This window comes from Scleropages formosus, chromosome 10, assembly GCF_900964775.1.
Source record: "Scleropages formosus chromosome 10, fSclFor1.1, whole genome shotgun sequence".
NCBI classification, from domain to species: Eukaryota; Metazoa; Chordata; class Actinopteri; order Osteoglossiformes; family Osteoglossidae; genus Scleropages; species Scleropages formosus.
This window is the reverse complement of record NC_041815.1, coordinates 4600215-4619457: the sequence shown is the minus strand read 5'-3', so window position 1 is coordinate 4619457 and position 19243 is coordinate 4600215. Positions and strand designations below refer to the sequence as shown.

Here is a 19243-nt window from a genome sequence, read left to right as displayed (position 1 = left end):
GAACAGTTTGTCTGAGGATGGGGGGGAGGCAGCACAGGCTTCGCAGACCACCTTCACAGAGCTGTCAAACCAGCCATCGGACCTCCTTTGAACACACCCCTCACTCGCTCGGCCCGACACGGGTATTGCATGACGTGCTCCGCGGAGTCCTGGCGCGGCGCGCCGCGATCGCAAGCGGGGCCCAGCCGTGGATCTCGGATATTGTTCGCCTACAGAGGACCCCACAGACAGTCGTATGAAAACAACCGTGGATTTTTTTTTTTTTTTTTTAAAGACATCTTGGTACATCTCAAGCACCATTTATCACCCTTTTGTTCCTCCTCTCCAGTTTTACACATACTGTATACTGCAAAAGAGTGTTTTACCACATTTTCTCTGACTAGTTTAACAGGCCTTCTCAGGTCAGGTCTCGTAAATCTGCTTTAAAACCATCGGCTATTTGGGCGTTTAGTGAGGAAAAGAGGAGAGTCTCTTACAGGGACAGCAGTGCTTTTGTTTACCCTGGAACACAAGTCCCCTAGTGGAGGTAAACTGAACAGCACCCTAGTACTTGGAACTACGGTATTACTATGTTTGCTTATTCGATGTCTTACTTATGTTATATGTCTGGGATAATAATAATAATAATAATAATAATAATAATAATAATAATAATAATAACGCGCTCAGTTTTCCCAGCTGCAATACAGGATGGATCTTTGCTCCAATAAAGCTGCAAGAAGCAGGCAGGAAGACAAACACTGGAATCAAATGCTATGTCACCATTAAGCGCAAACTGGAGAGGGATCAACGAGTTTTTTTTTTTTTTTTTCCAACCTTCAACTCAGACATCGAGGCCGTAGAGGTGAATCCACACGGCGTTTGAAATTCAGTGGGTTAACATGCCTTTACCCGCCCGGGATCGTGTGCTTCGTTTTTAACCGCACCATTTGTCCCAAAGCTGGTACCCTCGGTGAACTAATGTCAGATTTTGACCTAAGACGTGCTTTGAAATGGACATTAACGCAGCCTGCCGCAGCAGTTCCACACAGCCCCGAATACAAAACCGGAAAACAAACACCTACTTCGCCGACGGCAAATTTTTGTCAGGATGCAAACATTTGGCCAGTTTTTCATCATGACTGTGGAAACGCTGCAACCAGATATTACTCCACTCCATTTGCTGCTATATAATCCTTGTGATTGGACCACGGTAAACATTTCAAGAATTTACGACTGCTGCCAGAATCCACTGTTGCACTCTGGTAAGAACCTTACAGCAGGCAGAAAAGCCACAAAGGGTGCTACTTACACGAAGCACAAATGGACTAGGGATACTGGGGAGAGGTTTAACTGGTGGTGTCTGAAAGTAAACTCTTGTTTTGTGATCTGTATAGGTATCATGAAGAAAGTAAGGAGAAAAGAAAGTCTTTTCTTTGTCTTTTGGCTTAATAGCTTGGCGCACGAAGGGTTTGCTGTAAAACTCAGAAGGGGTCTAAAAAAAAAAATCTTTTGCTGGTACATAAGCCTGATCACAGACTTCTCTGCTTTAGACAAAACAGCACTGCCACACTAATGTAAAAGTCAGAGCATAACAAAAATAAATACAATACAGATTAAGTCATGGTGCATTCATGATTGCAATAAAATACACACACACACACACACATACACACATTTTCAGAACCGCTTGTCCCATACGGGGTCACGGGGAACCGGAGCCTACCCGGGAACACAGGGGCGTAAGGCCAGAGGGGGAGGGAACACACCCAGGACGGGACGCCAGTCCGTCGCAAGGCACCCCAAGCGGGACTCGAACCCCAGACCCACCGGACAGCAGGACTGTGGTCCAACCCACTGCGCCACCGCACCCCCTCTGCAATAAAATAATAATATAAAAATGAATAAATAAATGTTAAGTTGCCAGAGCTGCTATATGCCTTGTACTGTATTCCAGAAGGTATAGGAGCCCAAGCGCATGGACTCTCTATGTTGTTTGTCCTATATCTTCTGAGCTCCTCAGTATGCTGTCAAAACCCAGGACCAGATGGAAAAAGCAGCTTTCCAATTTGGAACAACCTTTCTGCAGCGTGAACTTCAATATTTTAAACAGACACGTCCTTAAACCACATTAGTGAAAAATGACCATGGCAGCATGGTTGTACCCGTTGACTAAAATACGGGATTTGCAACTATAAGCGCACAGGACAGTCCTAACACGTTCTTCAAACAACATTTAATGTTACGAAAGAATATAGTATAAAGGCATGTCTAGCATGCAAATAAATAAATGAGAGGAGGAATGACAGAATTGCTTGTTTTAGCGATACCAAACTTTGACGTGACTGTAACAACTAAAAGCAGTCGGGACGGATAGTCCAAAACGCTGCACAGTGTGTTAATGGCAACATTTCCAATTTCACACACAATAAACCATGAGGAATAGCGAGACTAGAGGTTAACGCCGTCTCATTTACTTCATAGATTATCTGGATTTAAACTGATTAATTGGACAGAACCGCTTGCCATTAGCGCGAACAGTTAATCAAAGGGACTGTAGGAGTCCAGGCCGGCGCTCGCCTGTTCATCATTCGGTTTAACGCAAGCAACCCGATCCACATTTGACTCCTGCGGCAACGGTGGTGTGCATTTAAACTGCCGGCCTCTCGCGCTGACTGTTGCGGGACTGCAAATGACATAAGAGAGAAAACACAGAAGAGCAGGAGGCAGCCACGCCGGTCAGGGAGGAAGACCGCGGCAACAGCCGACTCAACCAAGGAAGACGAACGTCTCCGAGTTCGGCCTTACGCTCGGACCGCACGCTCCAGGGCCACGCCTGCCTACCGTGGAGAGCTGACAAGGTTGTAGGTATGAGAAAGTGGAACACGAAGGAAAACAAACTTTTTTTTCTAAAATAGATTCATTTAAGCGCACACTTTTGTGTTTAATTAGGGGGAGAAGTAAATCTGTGCTAATCTTCTTTAGGACTTAGCTCAGTACCCTTTAACAGACGAACAAGTTCTGTCATCACGTATCGAAAAAGACGCTTCTCTGGCCAGTTCCGGGACTTACTACAAGCCCCTCGCCGGACTTCAAAAGGCAGATTTAACATGTGAGTGATGCATTGAAACATAATACGACATTAAGGAGATAAATAAAGCGAGACAGATAGGCTATTCTAATTTAGCTTAGGAGTCTGCAGCTGGATGTTGGTCATCGCATTTCTTTGGAGCGTAATGAGCAGGAGGACCAGAGTTTAAGCATCATTTCTTTGAGATCCCTGGGCGGTGATGGCAAAGAATGTTCTTCCCAACCTCAGCAAGCTCAGCTCACTAGACCATCTGGTCGAGCTTTGATGCTTCTGGTTCTCTCACAGTATTTTAGAAATATTTTTGAAAGAGAGACTGCTGGGCTATGGGATTTATCAGGGACTGTAGTCGAGAAGAGACAGGTATTTGCACAGATGTCATTAGGTGCGTCTGCGGCAATGATCAGACGTGCCTCTGGCTGCTTGCGTTACATTACCAGTAAGGTTGTCGATCTCCTTCTCCTGCAGCAGACTGACGGTGTCGTCATCACCCTCCAGCATCAGCTCCGTCTCAGGGCTCTGGTTGACCACAGCCTGGCTGCGGAACGTCTTCTTGGACTTGACCGCTTTGTCTTCCTCCGTGCCTGTCCGGAATGAGACAAGGCACCGTTAGCAACTACGGTGCAAGTCTTGGAGTTTTAGGGTTATGTTCATAAGTCGGGTAAACAGGCGCGAACAAAACACGTCGTTCGTCAAAGGTCTGCTGCGAAGGGTAGAGTTACATAAGGATGAAGACAAATGCTCACTAAGAGCCTTCTTTATCACCTCTTCCTGTATACGAAAGCAGAAATACTTTTACAGCACACATATTAGAAGACCGTAGTATCACCAGTCGCTTTATTCTATTTTTTTTTTTTTAAAAAAATAATTTTCTGACATCCATTGCAGCGAAGGGCTAAATGTATATGATTTGTGTACGGCAGTTCACCCTGGGAGAATGATTTCAGAAAGAATGAGATGGAACAGACAGTGCAATTAGGAGTCTGCACACTCTGCCAAAGCCCATTACGGCCACCGTGAGCGGCGTTCTCACCGGCTTTGCTCACGCTTGGTTCACACGGAGGGAAGCTCAAAAGACAATCATCAACTTTAATTACGCAAACTCACGTGCGCTACTGCCTAACGGGGGGCGGGCGGGCACGAGGCATCTTCATGCATGACTCCTTTTTGAGGTCGCACTTGCAAAGTGCAAGGATAGAACACATGAGGAAAACGAAGCACACGCACATATGAAATGGGAGGGGTGGGAGTATCTGACAGGTTCCTCAACAGAGCTCTTGTTACGTCTCATACGCTCCTGACGAGAATGTTCTTGTCTCCAAGAGGTCATGTTTGACTGCTGTCGACTCCACTACCTTAAGAAAGGAAAAACATGCTTCCTGTTCCGTTGCGTTGCCTTTCTCCGGCGCTTTCATCAGACATCAGAGGAAGCTGGGACCATTTCGGAATGGAATTCACCGCAACATTACGAGAAACAGCTATCCGGTGGCTGCGAATCAAATGCAAAACAGTGACATTCTACACTCTGGATGAGGTTACAGCAAATATGGGAAAGTAGAGCAGGAGGATTTCAGTTCTGATTGGCCACATTTAGAGTGTAACAGGGCCAAGCAAAATAAACCATGCTGATTTCGATAAACAAACGACGAACGCCGTAAAGGCGTACTAAATTTGGCAACCACGAAGAACATTTAATTTCCGAGTCCAACAAATTTTAAAAATTAAATATGTAACAAACAATTACGTTCAATGACGATTACCAAGACCCGAATACTTTCGAAATAAATCAAGCTTTTTGATTGAAAAATAAATCTCAGTTTTCCAACATATAGACAAGAGTTGCTAAGAGGACCACATCCTTAGGGACTGTTCCCTTCAAAACACAGCAAGCTCATCAAATAAAGACTGGTTTTAATGTTGACCAATGCTCGTTCGCCTAATTTTTCGACGATGGAGCAATTTATCCCACACCTCAATCGGTACATTTACCAAGCTGCCTTGTGTGGTCAAGAGCCATCGTTCAACGTCACACCCAGTCTCTTAGCACAGAGGCTCACGTAAGCAAACTTACTTAGCGTGTTATAGAACAGTCACAGTTGTGCATGTGATTCTGTTCGCAACAAAACAAAAAAGAACATTCTATTTTATATTACTACTTACTTTTTTTTAACTACTTTTTAATATACAGAATGCACCACTGATTTTAGGATCTGCCAGGATCAAGCAAATCTGTGCCTGTTTTCCATAATAATGTCACTTATATGTAACACAGTAGTGGCACTAAGTTTAGACAACCTTAGAGTTTACTCTGGTCATACAGGTGAAACCAAGGCAGAGACATTACTGAATCAAAGCCCAGAGAATCTACAGCCGGGAGACGACCAAAATACAGTATGTGTGATCAGATTTAATATTTATTTTTATCAATTTTGTAATGAAATAAAGACCGGATTACCACCGAGAAACAATTAAATTCACTATCTGAGAACTGAAACTAGGGTCGCAACCGAATGTTTTTCCAGGAACTGGTAATAGAAATTTTCATTATAAAAAATAACCTTATATTCATGACAAATTTTTTCATCTCTCGTATTATCAGATTTAACTGAAAGTGATTTTAGTTAGAGGTTTACATACTCTCTCAGATTCACGAACAGCAGTCGAGGTACTGAGGGGCTGAGGCTTCAACCTGAAAGGTGTCTCTGAGCGGAGCAGAGGCGCACACTTCTTTCAGGAGAGTCCACTATCACAAACACACCTCTGTGTACATCATAACATCAAGCTTTGTATACTATGCGGAAAATTCACAAGAAAAGGAGGCAAGCTTTCTCCACCGCATCTTGATTTCTACTGCAAGACAGCAACTGATCTGCAGGCTGTGCAAAAATATTATGAATTTATGAGTTGACCCATGAACTCATACACAGTTGACACATGAACTCATAAAGTAGCTTGTGGTTTAAACAAACTGCTGAACTATATTAATCGGTGGAGAGCGAAGAAACACACTGCTGCAAACAAGTGAAAATATTTGCAGAGGGTTGGAACTTGAGCAGAATTTTACTGACCAGTCATACAAACTTGGATGGCTTTACATGCCTTATAGAATGGACTTCTTCCAAGACAAATTCTGTCATTATTGTAAAATATCCTAATATTGTGAATGGACACTGATTTACTGGGGACCAGCGAACCGAGGGCCTGGACAATGCCAATAAGTACTATGTATGTACAGTATACCATGTACGCTAAGAGCAGTAATACAAAGCACAATACAAAAAAAGCAAACCAGATGAGCAACAGACAACTAGAAATCTACCCTTGATGCAAGGTGAAAAAATAAAGGGCTCGCCTTTGAAGGTATATACTGTGCTCCATTTCACTCCAGCAGGAAGCTAATACTTGCCTCTGTGTTTCTGCCATCTGGCCAAGGATTAAGGACAATATCATTATAACTCTGACTCAACATGGCAGCGGAACTGAGGGGTCTGGACCACATCTGGAGTTATGAATAAAGAGGTAGTTCCCCAATCCTGCAGAGCGTCCATCTCCCAGACACAACTTCACACACACCTGGCTTCATCCTCTACATCTCTGGAAAGTTTCAAATTTTTGCTGATCTGGCAAAAAGCACAAGAACACAAAAACTGATTACCAGTAATTACTTCCTTAAACATCTAATATCAGAAAAAGAAATGGTCTGTAAAAGCATAGAAATTCTCCCACATTTGTGGTTCACTTGGCTTCACTTGGACAGCACAGCGAGTAGCGCCATAGTCTCACAGCACCTGGGTGATGCAAGAGAATGTGAGTTCGTTCCCCACTCAATCTGTGTGGAGTTTGCATGTTCTCCCCATGTCTGTGTGGGGTTCCCCTGGGTGCTCTGGTTTCCTCCCACAGTGCAAAGAGATGCTTTTCAGCTTCACCCATAGTGCGCGAGTGACAGAGTGTGTGTGTTCCACTGATGTATGCATGAGTGACCCAGTGTAAGCAGTGTATCTAGCAGTGTAAGTCACCTTGGTGAATAAGGTGTGTGGGCTCATAACACTAGAGTTTGTTGGAAGTCGCTTTGGATAAAAGCATCTGGTGAATAAATAAGTGTAAATGACAAGAGCATTCACACGTAAAAAGGTTCGGATGGGGTGTGGCCGCAGCTTTGCAAGCACATGCTCCATTCTGAGCTAGCAATAAAGACTTCTGCTCAGCAGAGAGGCTGACTATGGCAGGTCAGCAGAGAGCCGCTCACCTCAAATGAGACTGCAAGGACACAAGGAGGTAAAACAGCCCGTTAAAGACCTGGATCAATATTAACGTGACTTCTATTTCATGGTTGCCCAATTCCAATCAGCTGACGATATACGCTGGCCAAGGAGCTGCCTTGCCGTAACAGGAGAGGTTATTAAAGAGGGTGGCTGAGGGGGAATGTGCTTGTTATGTTGTCAGTGTTGCTAACAGTCAGAGGACCCGGGTCTATCGAGACCCCCCCCCCAACGCATACATACGCCAAACCGGCCACCACACGCACTACAAAGGTGCAGAATACACACACAAAATGCATTCGCAAATAACGTACGTAAATTCACAACCCACATATGCGAAGAGAAAGAGTAGGGGGAAAAATACCATCAAGACAAGCAGACAAAGAAAGACTATTAGCTGCTCGGTGAGCGCAGAGCTTCTTGGGTAACAATCACATATAGTGTCACAACTGGCTAACGGGTCACAATGAGCTCGTTACGGCAGCCTGGCCTCATTAGTGTCTTTACCGAAACGATTCACTTCAAGTGTTTTCTCATTAAGTGAGCCCTGGAGAAGAGGGAACAAACCCCTACGAGACCTTGACCTGCACTGATATAACCCTATCTCACAGTGTTCACTCTGTCTTCAGATCTTGTTAATGTCGCCATGAATCCTTCGGACTCAACTGTCAAACAGTAACGCACTATTGCATGTCTTCGCACATATCTCTAGACGTTCCTGTTCACAGATCATTCAGATCAGATGTACAGATCAGCAGCACTTTCATGTAGCCAGCAAGACGTTCCTACATGATGTAAAGTCACGAGGGCAACGTGTGAGGCATGGATCCATGTCTAACTGTGTCATTCCCAAAGGTTTGTGGAAGCAGGTGTTGAACAGCCCAATCCACTCTGATCTCAGCTCCATGCCCTTCTCCCTGTGTCCTCTCTGTTCCGCACACAAACATGCATACACACCATTGGAAGTCGGCCCTTGATCCAGGCAGCTAGTAGCATAGTGATAACAGCTACTGCCTTTGGATCCAAAGGTCAGAGGTTCAATCCCCACCTTCAGCTGTAGTACCCTTGAGCAAGATACTTACCTGAAATTGCTCTAGTAAAATTACTGAGCTGTATAAATGGGTAAATAATTGTAAGCTTGTAACCTTAACATTGTAAGTCACTTTAGAGAAAAGTGTCAGCTAAAAGAATGAATGTAATTTGGGTTTGTACCTTTTCCACTTTTTTTTCCCGTGACACTTAAAGCAAGATACTGAGCTTGTATCTGTGATCTCCCATCCTCCAATTAATCTATACTTCTTAGATGCTGCCTCAATCTGTGCTTTCAGCATTGTGTATTGAAATCCAAACAACACAGGAACTGGGCAACAGTTAGATTTCACCCTCGGTTTAAAGACGGCCAATTTGTCCCCTTCAATCCAGGGCAAGCTCAAGGATCCAGCCGAGCTGAGCTTCTCACCCGTCCATAATGACGATAGTAGAACTGTTGGTAGTATTTACAGCCGGAATTGAGGTGGACACAAGGGAACACCCATCGGTTAGAAAGCAGTATCGCCATCCTGTCCTGTTTCGCATCAAGACACAACCCCTCCTTATTTCGTACCTGTGTAATTAAGACATTTCCAAGGGGTACAAATGTTCATGAGAGCCAGTTACAGATCAGCAAAACATCTCATATTACTTAGGAATCTGTTCCAGAGATTTCAGCATCAGAGAAACTTTGCATTTGCTCAGTTTTTAGCTGAGTAGCCAGTTTATGAACCAAAGTTGCAAAGGAAGACTTAAAGCAAGTAAACCCCAAGTGCCCGCTGGTTTGCTGAAGTGCAGGCAACTAATCATACAAATGTGTCACCCTCATAAAACAATGATAAATTATGATTTTGGTTACTTAGCCTTATACAAGCTACCAGTTGTGGGTTAAAAAAAATCAATATTGCTAAAAAAAAAATCTGTCCACTATAAATAAAAATATTAAGTGAAATTATGTTTCTCATTACCGTTACATCAGTTTAATTACAGGCACTCCTCACTTAACGACCTACCTGTTTAACGACCGTGTGGACTTACGACCAGCTCTCCGACCAGTCGGTATTGTACGCTGTATGAGAACTTTGGTCGTGGAAACGGCAGTGCGGGGTCTCAGCGTCAAGCATCTCATCTCGCATCACCCTTTCTCAGTCTCAGTGTCGTTCCCACAGTCGCTCAGTATTCGATACACTAGCGTTTGCAATCTCCAAGACTACATATTTCGTCTATTAATTTGAAGGCGTGCGAAGGCGAAGAATCGACGGAAACATTTAAAGCAAGCCATGGAAAATATAAATATACTAATAATGTTATAAACGGTGCAAAGGTGGCATTAAAACAATATCTAAAGATGGTTGACACAAACCCACTACCAGTACAGTATGCTTGAAATATTGGTAAAGGCGACTCCTCGCTTATCGACCAATTCGCTTAACGACCTAGTCGTAGGAACGGAACTTGGTCGATAAGTGAGGGGTGCCTGTATTTGTCATAGTTACAAACAAATCCTAAATAAAATTTGATTCTTTCATGATGCCTCAGGACATTATGATTAAAGACAAAGACTATATGAGTTGATCTTTTGTTTTTCATACCTGAGGAATGTCATTGCTTTCTGTGCAACCCTTATAACGAAATGAATTTGCATCACTTTAAAGGGACCTGGTTAGAAAAACTTAATCATTAATCATCAAAATGAATCATTTTCAAAGACTTTTAAGGGTCTAAGATGATGTTAGCAAAATTAGAGAAATTTTTCCTAAATCATCATGGCTGCCACCATTTCGAGCAACATGCTGAAGACTTTTCAGTACAGTAACAAACTGTTTTCTCATCTGGTTTAAAGTAAAGGTCATGAGACTGACCCAAACGATTCATCTGTGTAATCTGCAATTCAGAGAAGCAGATTCACACAATGGGACATGATCATTCATATAACATGATGTATAAATTATAAAATTGAGTATCTGGTTCTTTCAGCAGCTTATTTGTTATTTGTGATTAAAACAGTCAAACCATGATTTTTTTCCCCTCTTTTGAGTTATCATACCTTGAAAAAAAAAAAAATCATCAGAATATTTCTAGCAGCCACCAGCAACATGTCCCCAGGCTGATGAACATGAGGACAGAAGCTGTTCCAGGTACAAGGAACCAAAAACCTCCTGCTGCTGAACTCAAACATACTCGCCAAAGACTGCTCAAAATGAAGAGGATCAACTTGTGTTTTCTTCTTGTTTACAGGTAATTAAGCCTTTACATCTGAGAGACAGATATATATTGTTTGCTCACAATGAAAGTGAAGCCAGGGGGTGTCTATAATAATAATACTAATAATAATAATAAATAGGAGAAATAAGTCAGCTTAATAATAACAATTCTAGATAAAAATTTTTTAAGATGACTTTTTAAGATGACTTCCTTGTCCAAATTTTAAATAAAATTTTATTATTATGCTGATTTCATTGTCCAAGGCAACTAGTCCAATGCTAGATAACCAGCGTTACAATGATTTCCCCATTTGATGAGCAGAGCATTCGTACAGTTTCAATTTAGGGAACATTTTTTCAGAACCGCTTGTCCCATACAGGGTCACGGGGGAACCGGAGCCTAGCCGGCAACACAGGGCGTAAGGCCGGAGGGGGAGGGGACACACCCAGGACGGGACGCCAGTCCGCCGCAAGGCACCCCAAGAGGGATTCGAACCCCAGACCCACTGGAGAGCAGGACTGTGGTCCAACCCACTGCGCCACCGCACCCCGCATAATTTAGGGAACATACCTTGTTCAAAAAAAAAAACTGTAATACTTATGGGATGTGATCCAGGAACCCTCAGACTGCACTAACCTTTACATTGCGCACATGGTCTGATGGTTGTTGCTTTAAGTCCGACATGTAACGCTGCAGGGTCCTTTAAGTCAATTGCGCCATTTTAATAACCCAGCTGTATAAGCAACAAAATAGCAAAAATAATAATAATATTTGTTCTTAAGCAGTATTACTGGTGTAGTACTACTTGAATTAATTCTGGGATTGTTGGTAAAATAAATGTTATGAGAGCTGGAGCCTGTCTGCGTTTCCTGCAGGTCAGACTATATGTGCTCAGGGTGTTTAACGGGGGGCCCTGCCTCTCTATAAAACGCCGTGTTGTGTGACAGAAAGCAACAGCAGTGCAGCGATCTGGCCAGCAGAACCACATTAAATGGGGTCAGCGGAGGAAAGTTTCTCACAAAGAGTAACAGTTTTTTTTTTTTTTTTTTTTTTTTTTTTTTTTTTAAAAAAAAAAAAGGCAGAGCAATTTGTTGCAGGTGGAGGAGAAAGCAGTAGTGGAACTGTTCTGCCATGTTCAATTCACAAAGCCCATAAAAAGCAATCCTATAAACATGACAACGCATGTCTTTTTTTTTTCTCTGCAGCGGGTGGTACCTAGGTGATACCCCGGGTAAGCACGCTCCCAAACTCTTACCTTACCATGGTAAACAAAATTTAAGTTGATACATTTTTATGTTGATTTCAAATTGCGTGACTAGAAAATAGGTTATACCGCAAGAACTATTTGCGACCGTTTCATCGGTCTACCGAACAGCTTCCGGGACATGGCGACTAATTTGCCATGAACGTGACGAAGGAAATCTGCAACGAGCTCAGAAAAGGTAGGGATGAGCTGGCGGAACCAGTGGACACGACCACAGTACTGACCATACTCTTCCAGCGACTTGAGCGCGACGTCGGCGTGGGTGGAACCAAAGGAATTGCGAACAAATCTCCGCCTCCGTCGCAGGTCGTCCTCCCAGTAGTCAAGGCGCCAGAAGTCATCCAGGTGGCTATGGAGAAACAAGGGGAGGATGGGGATTAGAGATGCCACAGCAAGGAACTCGGAGCTCCGATCATCTGAATTCTTGATGTATCTGGCATGGGGGGATGGCAAATCGGGCAGTCCCTCCGGACGGAGGCCCTTGTGAAGGCTAGTGTGCCATGCAACACCCTGCAGCGGTGGCCACCACGGCCACATAAATCACAGCCGGCTCCATTAACAAATACGGCATCAAATTACAAGTATAAATGGTGCAGCTTGCCTGCTTTTTTAACAGTGTTTTTTAACAAGTCCCGTAAATCAAAAAAGGAGACCCTCAGCGCAGATAGCTACGGCTTAATGATCCGAGGGTGGCTGATGGGGGTGGGGCTCACGTGGCTGGGGCCCCGGGCCTATAAAATATTCCCCTGCCCCCTGCTTATGCGGAGCCATGATTAAAATAATGTGCTAAAATATTCATTGAAATGATTCCCGAGCCCCCCTGGAGCAAACCCGCAGAAAATTGCATTTTTTTATTCATTATTAATAACATTGAATTAGGATGGCAGAAAAGACAGAATGCGCCTTATAAGAGAAGGAAAAAAAATATGTAAAGCTCCAGCATGTGGTAACCATCTTTGTAAATAATTATTCCGACATTAGAGCGGACCCAGGGTAATTTTATTGCTTGCAGCTAATGTAAACCATTAGGAGGGCTGCTCCAGCCAGCCAGCCTGCATCAGGTTACTAAGTGCTTCTCCTTTTCAAGTGCACACGGTCAGGGGACTTTTCAAAGGCTTTCTGCTTCCTCCACGGGAAAGTGCTGCAACCAATTTGGCGCGAAGGGTGTGCACGGAGAGGCGAAGGAGCAGGGTGATGAGTAAAAAACAGTCTGGGAGCAGACGACAGCCATGCTGGGGACAAGCCCCGGTCAAAACACGGTCGGCATGTGGTTCAGTTTTGTCGTCGCAGCCCCCACCCCCCACATTGCTTCAGTGACGGGAGTATCATTTCCGTGTGCTCTGCCATTTATTTTCCAGGAAAATAGAAGTAGACAAAGGCAGTGCATCGAGACCCCGTGGTCTCTCTTCCCGGCGACTGAAACTACACCGCATCACAGAGTTGAGCTACCTGGCATAAAAGAGCAGTGCTTAGGAGTCTTCGGCAAAACAGCTGGCATTCAAACATCCAAATGTGCCTATGCTACATCGACTCTGACAGAGCAAAAAAAATTACAAAACTGTTGCCCTACAACCTTCGTGAGCAGAGGGATATCACTGTCCAAGTTCCATTTACATTAGATTTACATTAGATTCCATTAGATCTACATCTAGCAGACACTTTGCTCCAAAGGAACTTACAGCCTTAAGCAACCTACAGTGACTAAGGCATTTATATAGCTGGGTCATTTTTTCCTTGTGCAAGGGTACGAGAGCAGGAGGTCAGATTTGAACCCGGGTCCTTTGAGCGGAAGGCAAGCGGCTCTAAACGCAACGGTTGAGCCCGAATTAGTTTGCGTAGCTTCCAGAACACCAGTTCCAACCACGGACTCGACTGTAGCGTCATCCTGCTTATTGCAACATTTGGGATCAGAGCCACCCTGCACGCCCGCCCCAAACATCCCCCAACTCAACTGAACTCTAATATCAGGATCCTGTGCAAAAGCGAGGAAAATCCAAGCACTGATTCTGCATGCTAAACAGAATTAAGTCCTTAGCTTCCAGCCACTGATTTCATTGTATAGCTTTTCTCCCCGCTTCCATGATGTTGGGGCCGTCTAAACAGATTAAAGTCTTACAAGGGGATCACATGACAAAAGCTACCTCCACGTTTCATGAATATAATATCTACAAATGTCAGAAAGCGAGAGACTCAAGGGACTTAGCAGGGCTTGACAGCATAGTAAGAGCTGATCCTCAGTTTAGCATCAATCAAGCGAGTGCGTGCTGTACATCTCTTTCAGTATGTTTGCATCTCAGTGCGTGCACTTGTTTCTCACCGTGTCCAAATGCACACTTCTGCATAGGTACATGCCTTAGTGTTTGTATTTTTCTGTTTCCTCCACATATGCACACCTCTTGTGTTTGTACATGTGTGTGTTACTCTTGCATTCTTCCTCCGTGCGCCTGAATGGGAAGGATGCATTCCTGTGTATTTTTCTTTGCATTTCCACGTGCATGTGCGTGTGGCGGGAGGATGCTAATTTGGGCCGGTCCACAGCTTGTCCCCCCCCCGTCAATCTGGCCCAATGTGCGCCGAGGGAGCGCAGGAGAGGAGAGAGACGTCAGCGGGGCTGAAAGGCGAAACCCACAAAAACAATATTGTGAATGTAAAATTTAACAGGCAGGGAGCAGAAATCTCACGTGGGAGGCTCACAGATTACTGCGAAGCAGTGTCAAACTCCCAATCTTGCTCCACATAAGCTTTAGCAACCTACAGCAGAATCCTGCACTAATGCAAGACAAAAATCTAAACAACCCAAAAAGCAGGTTTAAAAAACTGATTATGCACTTCGTTTTAGAGGGTTAAACTTACTGAGGGTCGTCAGGCACATATACACAATGAGAAAAGAGAGGTGCCCATGTTGGGCAGATGGCTTAGGAAGCCTAGGACACCCAGGTCCATGCATGGACAGTGTCCCACAATAGCCCTTGAAATAAGGCTCAAATGAAACAATTACACTGCAAATGCTCCTTCATTTGAAATGGGAGTTATAATCGGGGGGGTGCAGTGGGTTGACCGGGTCCTGCTCTCTGGCGGGTCTGGGGTTCGAGTCCCGTTTGGGGTGCCTTGCGACGGACTGGCGTCCCGTCCTGGGTGTGTCCCCTCCCCCTCCAGCCTTGCGCTCCGTGTTGCCGGGTTAGGCTCCGGCTCGCCGCAACCCTGCTTGTTTTGTAAGGGCTACTAAATTCAAAGAGAGACACAAGCAAAGAATATCTTCTAAAAGACCCAAGGCCTTTGCAAAAGGGGGAAAAAAGAAAAAAAAACACAACACCTTATTGACATTTGTGACCTGACATGAGGACCTCAGCGGCACACAACACGTCTGTTTTGGGCCACATACAAATAGAAGACTGTCGTACGCCAGAAGCTCTGCCATTTAATTAACCCCCTCATTCGCTGTTTACAGGATGCTCATAGAGGAGCAAAGTGGAACCGAATTAAGGCTTCTGGGAAGGTGTCCCAGTCCCCTGAGACACGTTATGGCAGCTTGCTCCTTTGAGTGACACCCTACGGGTTTGCTCTACTCACACAGAAAAAGAAAAAAAGTGACAGCAAGTCTCCCTGAAGGCTAGAAAAAATTTATTAGTCACATCCCCCATCAATCACCCAAATGGACTTCAAACTGCATTTTAAGAGCTAATTTTCCAGCGCCGATAACCGAAACTATCAGCGAGAAAAACGCGACTGCTTTTATTTATGGCTGCTTGTCGCCTCCCAAATTGCTCAGCGACAAATGAATAAAAGACAGCATCTTTCTGCTTTTGTTGTGCCGTGCGTCCGCGGGCTGCCTTTCTTGTGGCTGTGGGGCTGAGGTTTTCGGCGACACATGGTGTAATGCATCCACCCGGTCATATGGGGAACTCTCCTCGTTCACAAAAGGGCAGTAAAAACCAGACTGCTATGAATCAAGCTAAAAAGGCGAAGGAAATGGATGCACCCGTTACAATCACCACAAATAATAAAAAATAAATAAGTTTCAGGCACATGGATGCATCTTTAAGCACAGAAATGTGCTGTAGCTCGTTAAATCTGGTAAAGACCATGCCCTCTGCTTTGACTGATCATGAGAAGAAGAAGGTGGGCAGGGCAGCGGGGTCATAAATATTGCTTTGTTTGTAGAAACACATCTTGCATGTGCATCTGTCACCTGTGGTGTGTATGAAGCCTGTATGAATAACTATATGAATTGGTATTGCTCATGAAAACACTTTCACCCAACTCGATGTGGAAGCGATGTGGAAGTAGTAAGAAGATGAAGTGAACCTTGTCAGAAGAAAAAAAAAAAGCCTTACAAATACAAACACAACAGACACAGATAGTTACTACAAAAAAAAAATAAAAATTTAAATAAAATAAATCCCTCCACAGCTCATCATAAAGTACCTTAACTGGACGGATCATCTGCCAGACGCCTACCTTGAAGAAACTATTCACTTGACTGAAGCCTTGAATGCATTTATTTATGTTATTGGGGGCCGTTCATAAGTTAGTGTCGGGATCAGAATAACTGCTTGTTGGAAGTAGCGGGTGACGTGAAGCCCCACGTCAGGTACAGCATAAATGTTTGCGTTTTAGCACGTCTCCATCTGCCAACTGTGGAATCACAACATAGCAGCAGCATTACTACAGCAAGACTCTTCGCGTAGAAGCAATATTCCTTGGAGACAAAGACCCTACATTTTACCAACTCGGCAACATGACACTTGACCAAAGGAAGACCATCTTCTTGCGTTTGTTAGATGTCTGAGAAAAAGACTGGCCTTCAAAGGTTTCCTATAAAATCCACATTAGAAGTTCCGTTCCACTGAATAGCTTCTTTTGGGTCAATAGTGGGACAACCTCATTGATCAAAATACCGGCAACACAACAAAAGGACATCGGCCATTAACATTTCTCCTCCGTGAGACCAGTATTTCTGTTCCCGAGAGCAGCAAGGGAAGCGAGTCCATTCACAGAAGAGCAAGAAATATCAGCAGTCCAGCACAACGCTGGGTTTCTGCAGCCTGAAATGTGTCGTCACAAAAAGACGCACTTTGGCAGAGCACAGAAGGGAAATTCAATAGGATGCCTTTATTTCCTGTAAATGGCTCCACTGGAGGGGCACAGTGAGTGCAATTAGAATGAATGTCAGCAATCAGCGGCTGCTCTGTTTAAGAGGACGAAGGCCTGGTTTTCGTCACAATCGCACTGGGGCAGGACGGAGCCCTTCCATTACCCCTAGCCCCACAACTGTGACCCCAAACACGACCCTGACCTCACACACTCCCCACATCGAGAACAAACGCCCCCTTTCCCTTCGCCTATGTCTCTTTATAACCCTGGGAACGATTTATGTGCGGGGTATTTAGCACTTCCACATCTAATCTCATAATAGCGAATTACGCAGTAAATTCATTTTCATACTGTCACATCATTCTACTTAAGAACTAATGAACTACACTGAGTATCTACAAGTGCTCAAAAAAAAAAAAAAAAAAAAATCATCCCAAATCAACTACGTGAATAAGAGAGTGCTTGCAAACATTTATTCAGATGTTTTTCTCCAAAGCGACGTACATCTCGCAGAAAATACGTGTGCATTACATTAGCAGAAAGAGACATAGTTGCAGACGTGTGATTCTTAAGTAATTCCTTTCCACTGCATGCACCAATTCTCATCATACGAGTAGCTGCATAAAAACTCAGAATGGACAAATCCTAATCGCCATGTTTACAAACTCGGCGAAACGACCAGATCTACCAGCGCCTTTTGCAAAAGGTGTAGCCGTTCAATATTTCCGAGATCTGAGGACAACACTGTCCCAACCTAACTGTCTCGTTCATCTTTGATGCCTGCACTACGTGACACAACTTCACAAAGATCATACAGTTTAAACAGTAAGAAGGAAACTAAGTAATTCCTTAGTGCTGAAGTGAAGAAAAAGATATGTGGGATTACTGCAAAATTAGGGTACATCAGTGTAAAGGACACAGGGGAGACGCTTGCAATGCACGGCAAAAGAGAGGTTCTCCCAAACTTATTTTTGCTCAAGTAAATTAACGAGGTGGCACAAATGCCCTTTGCAGGCTATAATTAGCAGAGACGGCAAGGTTAAACGCTACCAAAGAGACTCGTGTCTAAAGGACAAAGGAGATGGGCGAAAACAACGAGAAAAGGCGAGGAAAAAAAAAAAAAAAAAAAGAGCAACGTCAACTTTGTTATTTTCGAATCTCATTTTTATAATCAGATCGGCTCTTCCCCACTTGGATGTGTAACCTTCATTCCCAGTTATTTTCATTTTGGTTTGTGCTGTAAGGATCTGCATTCCAATATTTTCCAAATCAGAAGAGATAAGACGCACACATGTACATTTTATTACGTAAACCCTACAATTTCATTTTAAGTCAAAGTGACAGCGCTACCTGTAGATGTTGATGTCAAAGAACTGAGTATTTCTTTATTATTCAGTGTCACGTGTGTTTGTTGGATGCCAGTAGTATTTAGCGTTGACGATTTTCGGCGGTTACGCTGAGCGAGGAGCCTGGTGCAACAGACAGATGTCACACCTGTCTGTTCTGCCGAAGTGTTGGGTTGGGGGAGGTCTCCATGGACGGTCACGGCTGAAGATGGGCGACGGGTGCAGCGCAAGCTACACTGCATACCGATGCGAGAAAAGGAAGGAGGCCAGCCACTTGGCGAAGAGTTTCTCCACCAAGAAGAGAAAATAACTGAAAAACAGCACTGAACTCCTGATAAGCAGAGTGAAGGGTGTGTGTTGACTGAACATTCTCCCAAAGCCAAGAGTTAAGGTAAACACACTTTTTATATTCCCCGTGGCCTTCTCGTTTGCAAAAGTAGGCTTCTAACCCAATCAGATAGAACCGGACCAGATCCGAGCCCAGACCAGAAGGGTGCTGCGTGGTCCGGCCCTCACGTCGGCCACGGCAAAGGGAATTGAGATCCCTTCCGCGTGAGACCGGACACCACTCGGCAAGGGAGCATGTGACTGAAAGGTCCATTTCGTCACAAAGTTATTATCCGGCGCCAGATTGTCCCCATTCGTCACGAGCGAGAGATTAAACTCACTGTTAGTCGAGGGAAACGACCAGTGCAGAGCTTCCCTGCAGATCAATACGCGCTACCGCTTTCTCCTTCCCTTTTCCTGTGGCAAAAAAGTAATTATACAGCAGGAATGTTGACAATCGATAGCCCAGTCAGGTTAAGTTAAGGTCTTCCTTGGGGGCTTCTGAGGGCGTCTCTCCGTCAGCCTTCGCCGACAGGGCTGACATCCACACCTCCGCCATGTAACGGCGGTACGGCTGTCTGCCTCACCTTGTTCCGCATTTGTGTTCAGAGGGTCGCGCGAAGCAATTAGCACATCGGCAGCAGGTGGAGGG

General features: G+C 44.4%; 1 protein-coding gene across 1 annotated transcript in view; it reads right to left on the bottom strand.

The window, feature by feature from the left end:
* LOC108941708 (neurobeachin-like) overlaps nucleotides 1–19243 on the bottom strand; it is a 215912-nt gene that overhangs the window by 71766 nt on the left and 124903 nt on the right. The window contains exons 38-39 of the mRNA XM_029255524.1: nucleotides 12049–12173; nucleotides 3505–3651 (exon numbers count right to left, since the gene is read on the bottom strand). Of these exons, the coding sequence (XP_029111357.1) occupies nucleotides 3505–3651; nucleotides 12049–12173 (272 nt within the window). The remainder of the gene's footprint in view (nucleotides 1–3504; nucleotides 3652–12048; nucleotides 12174–19243) is intronic.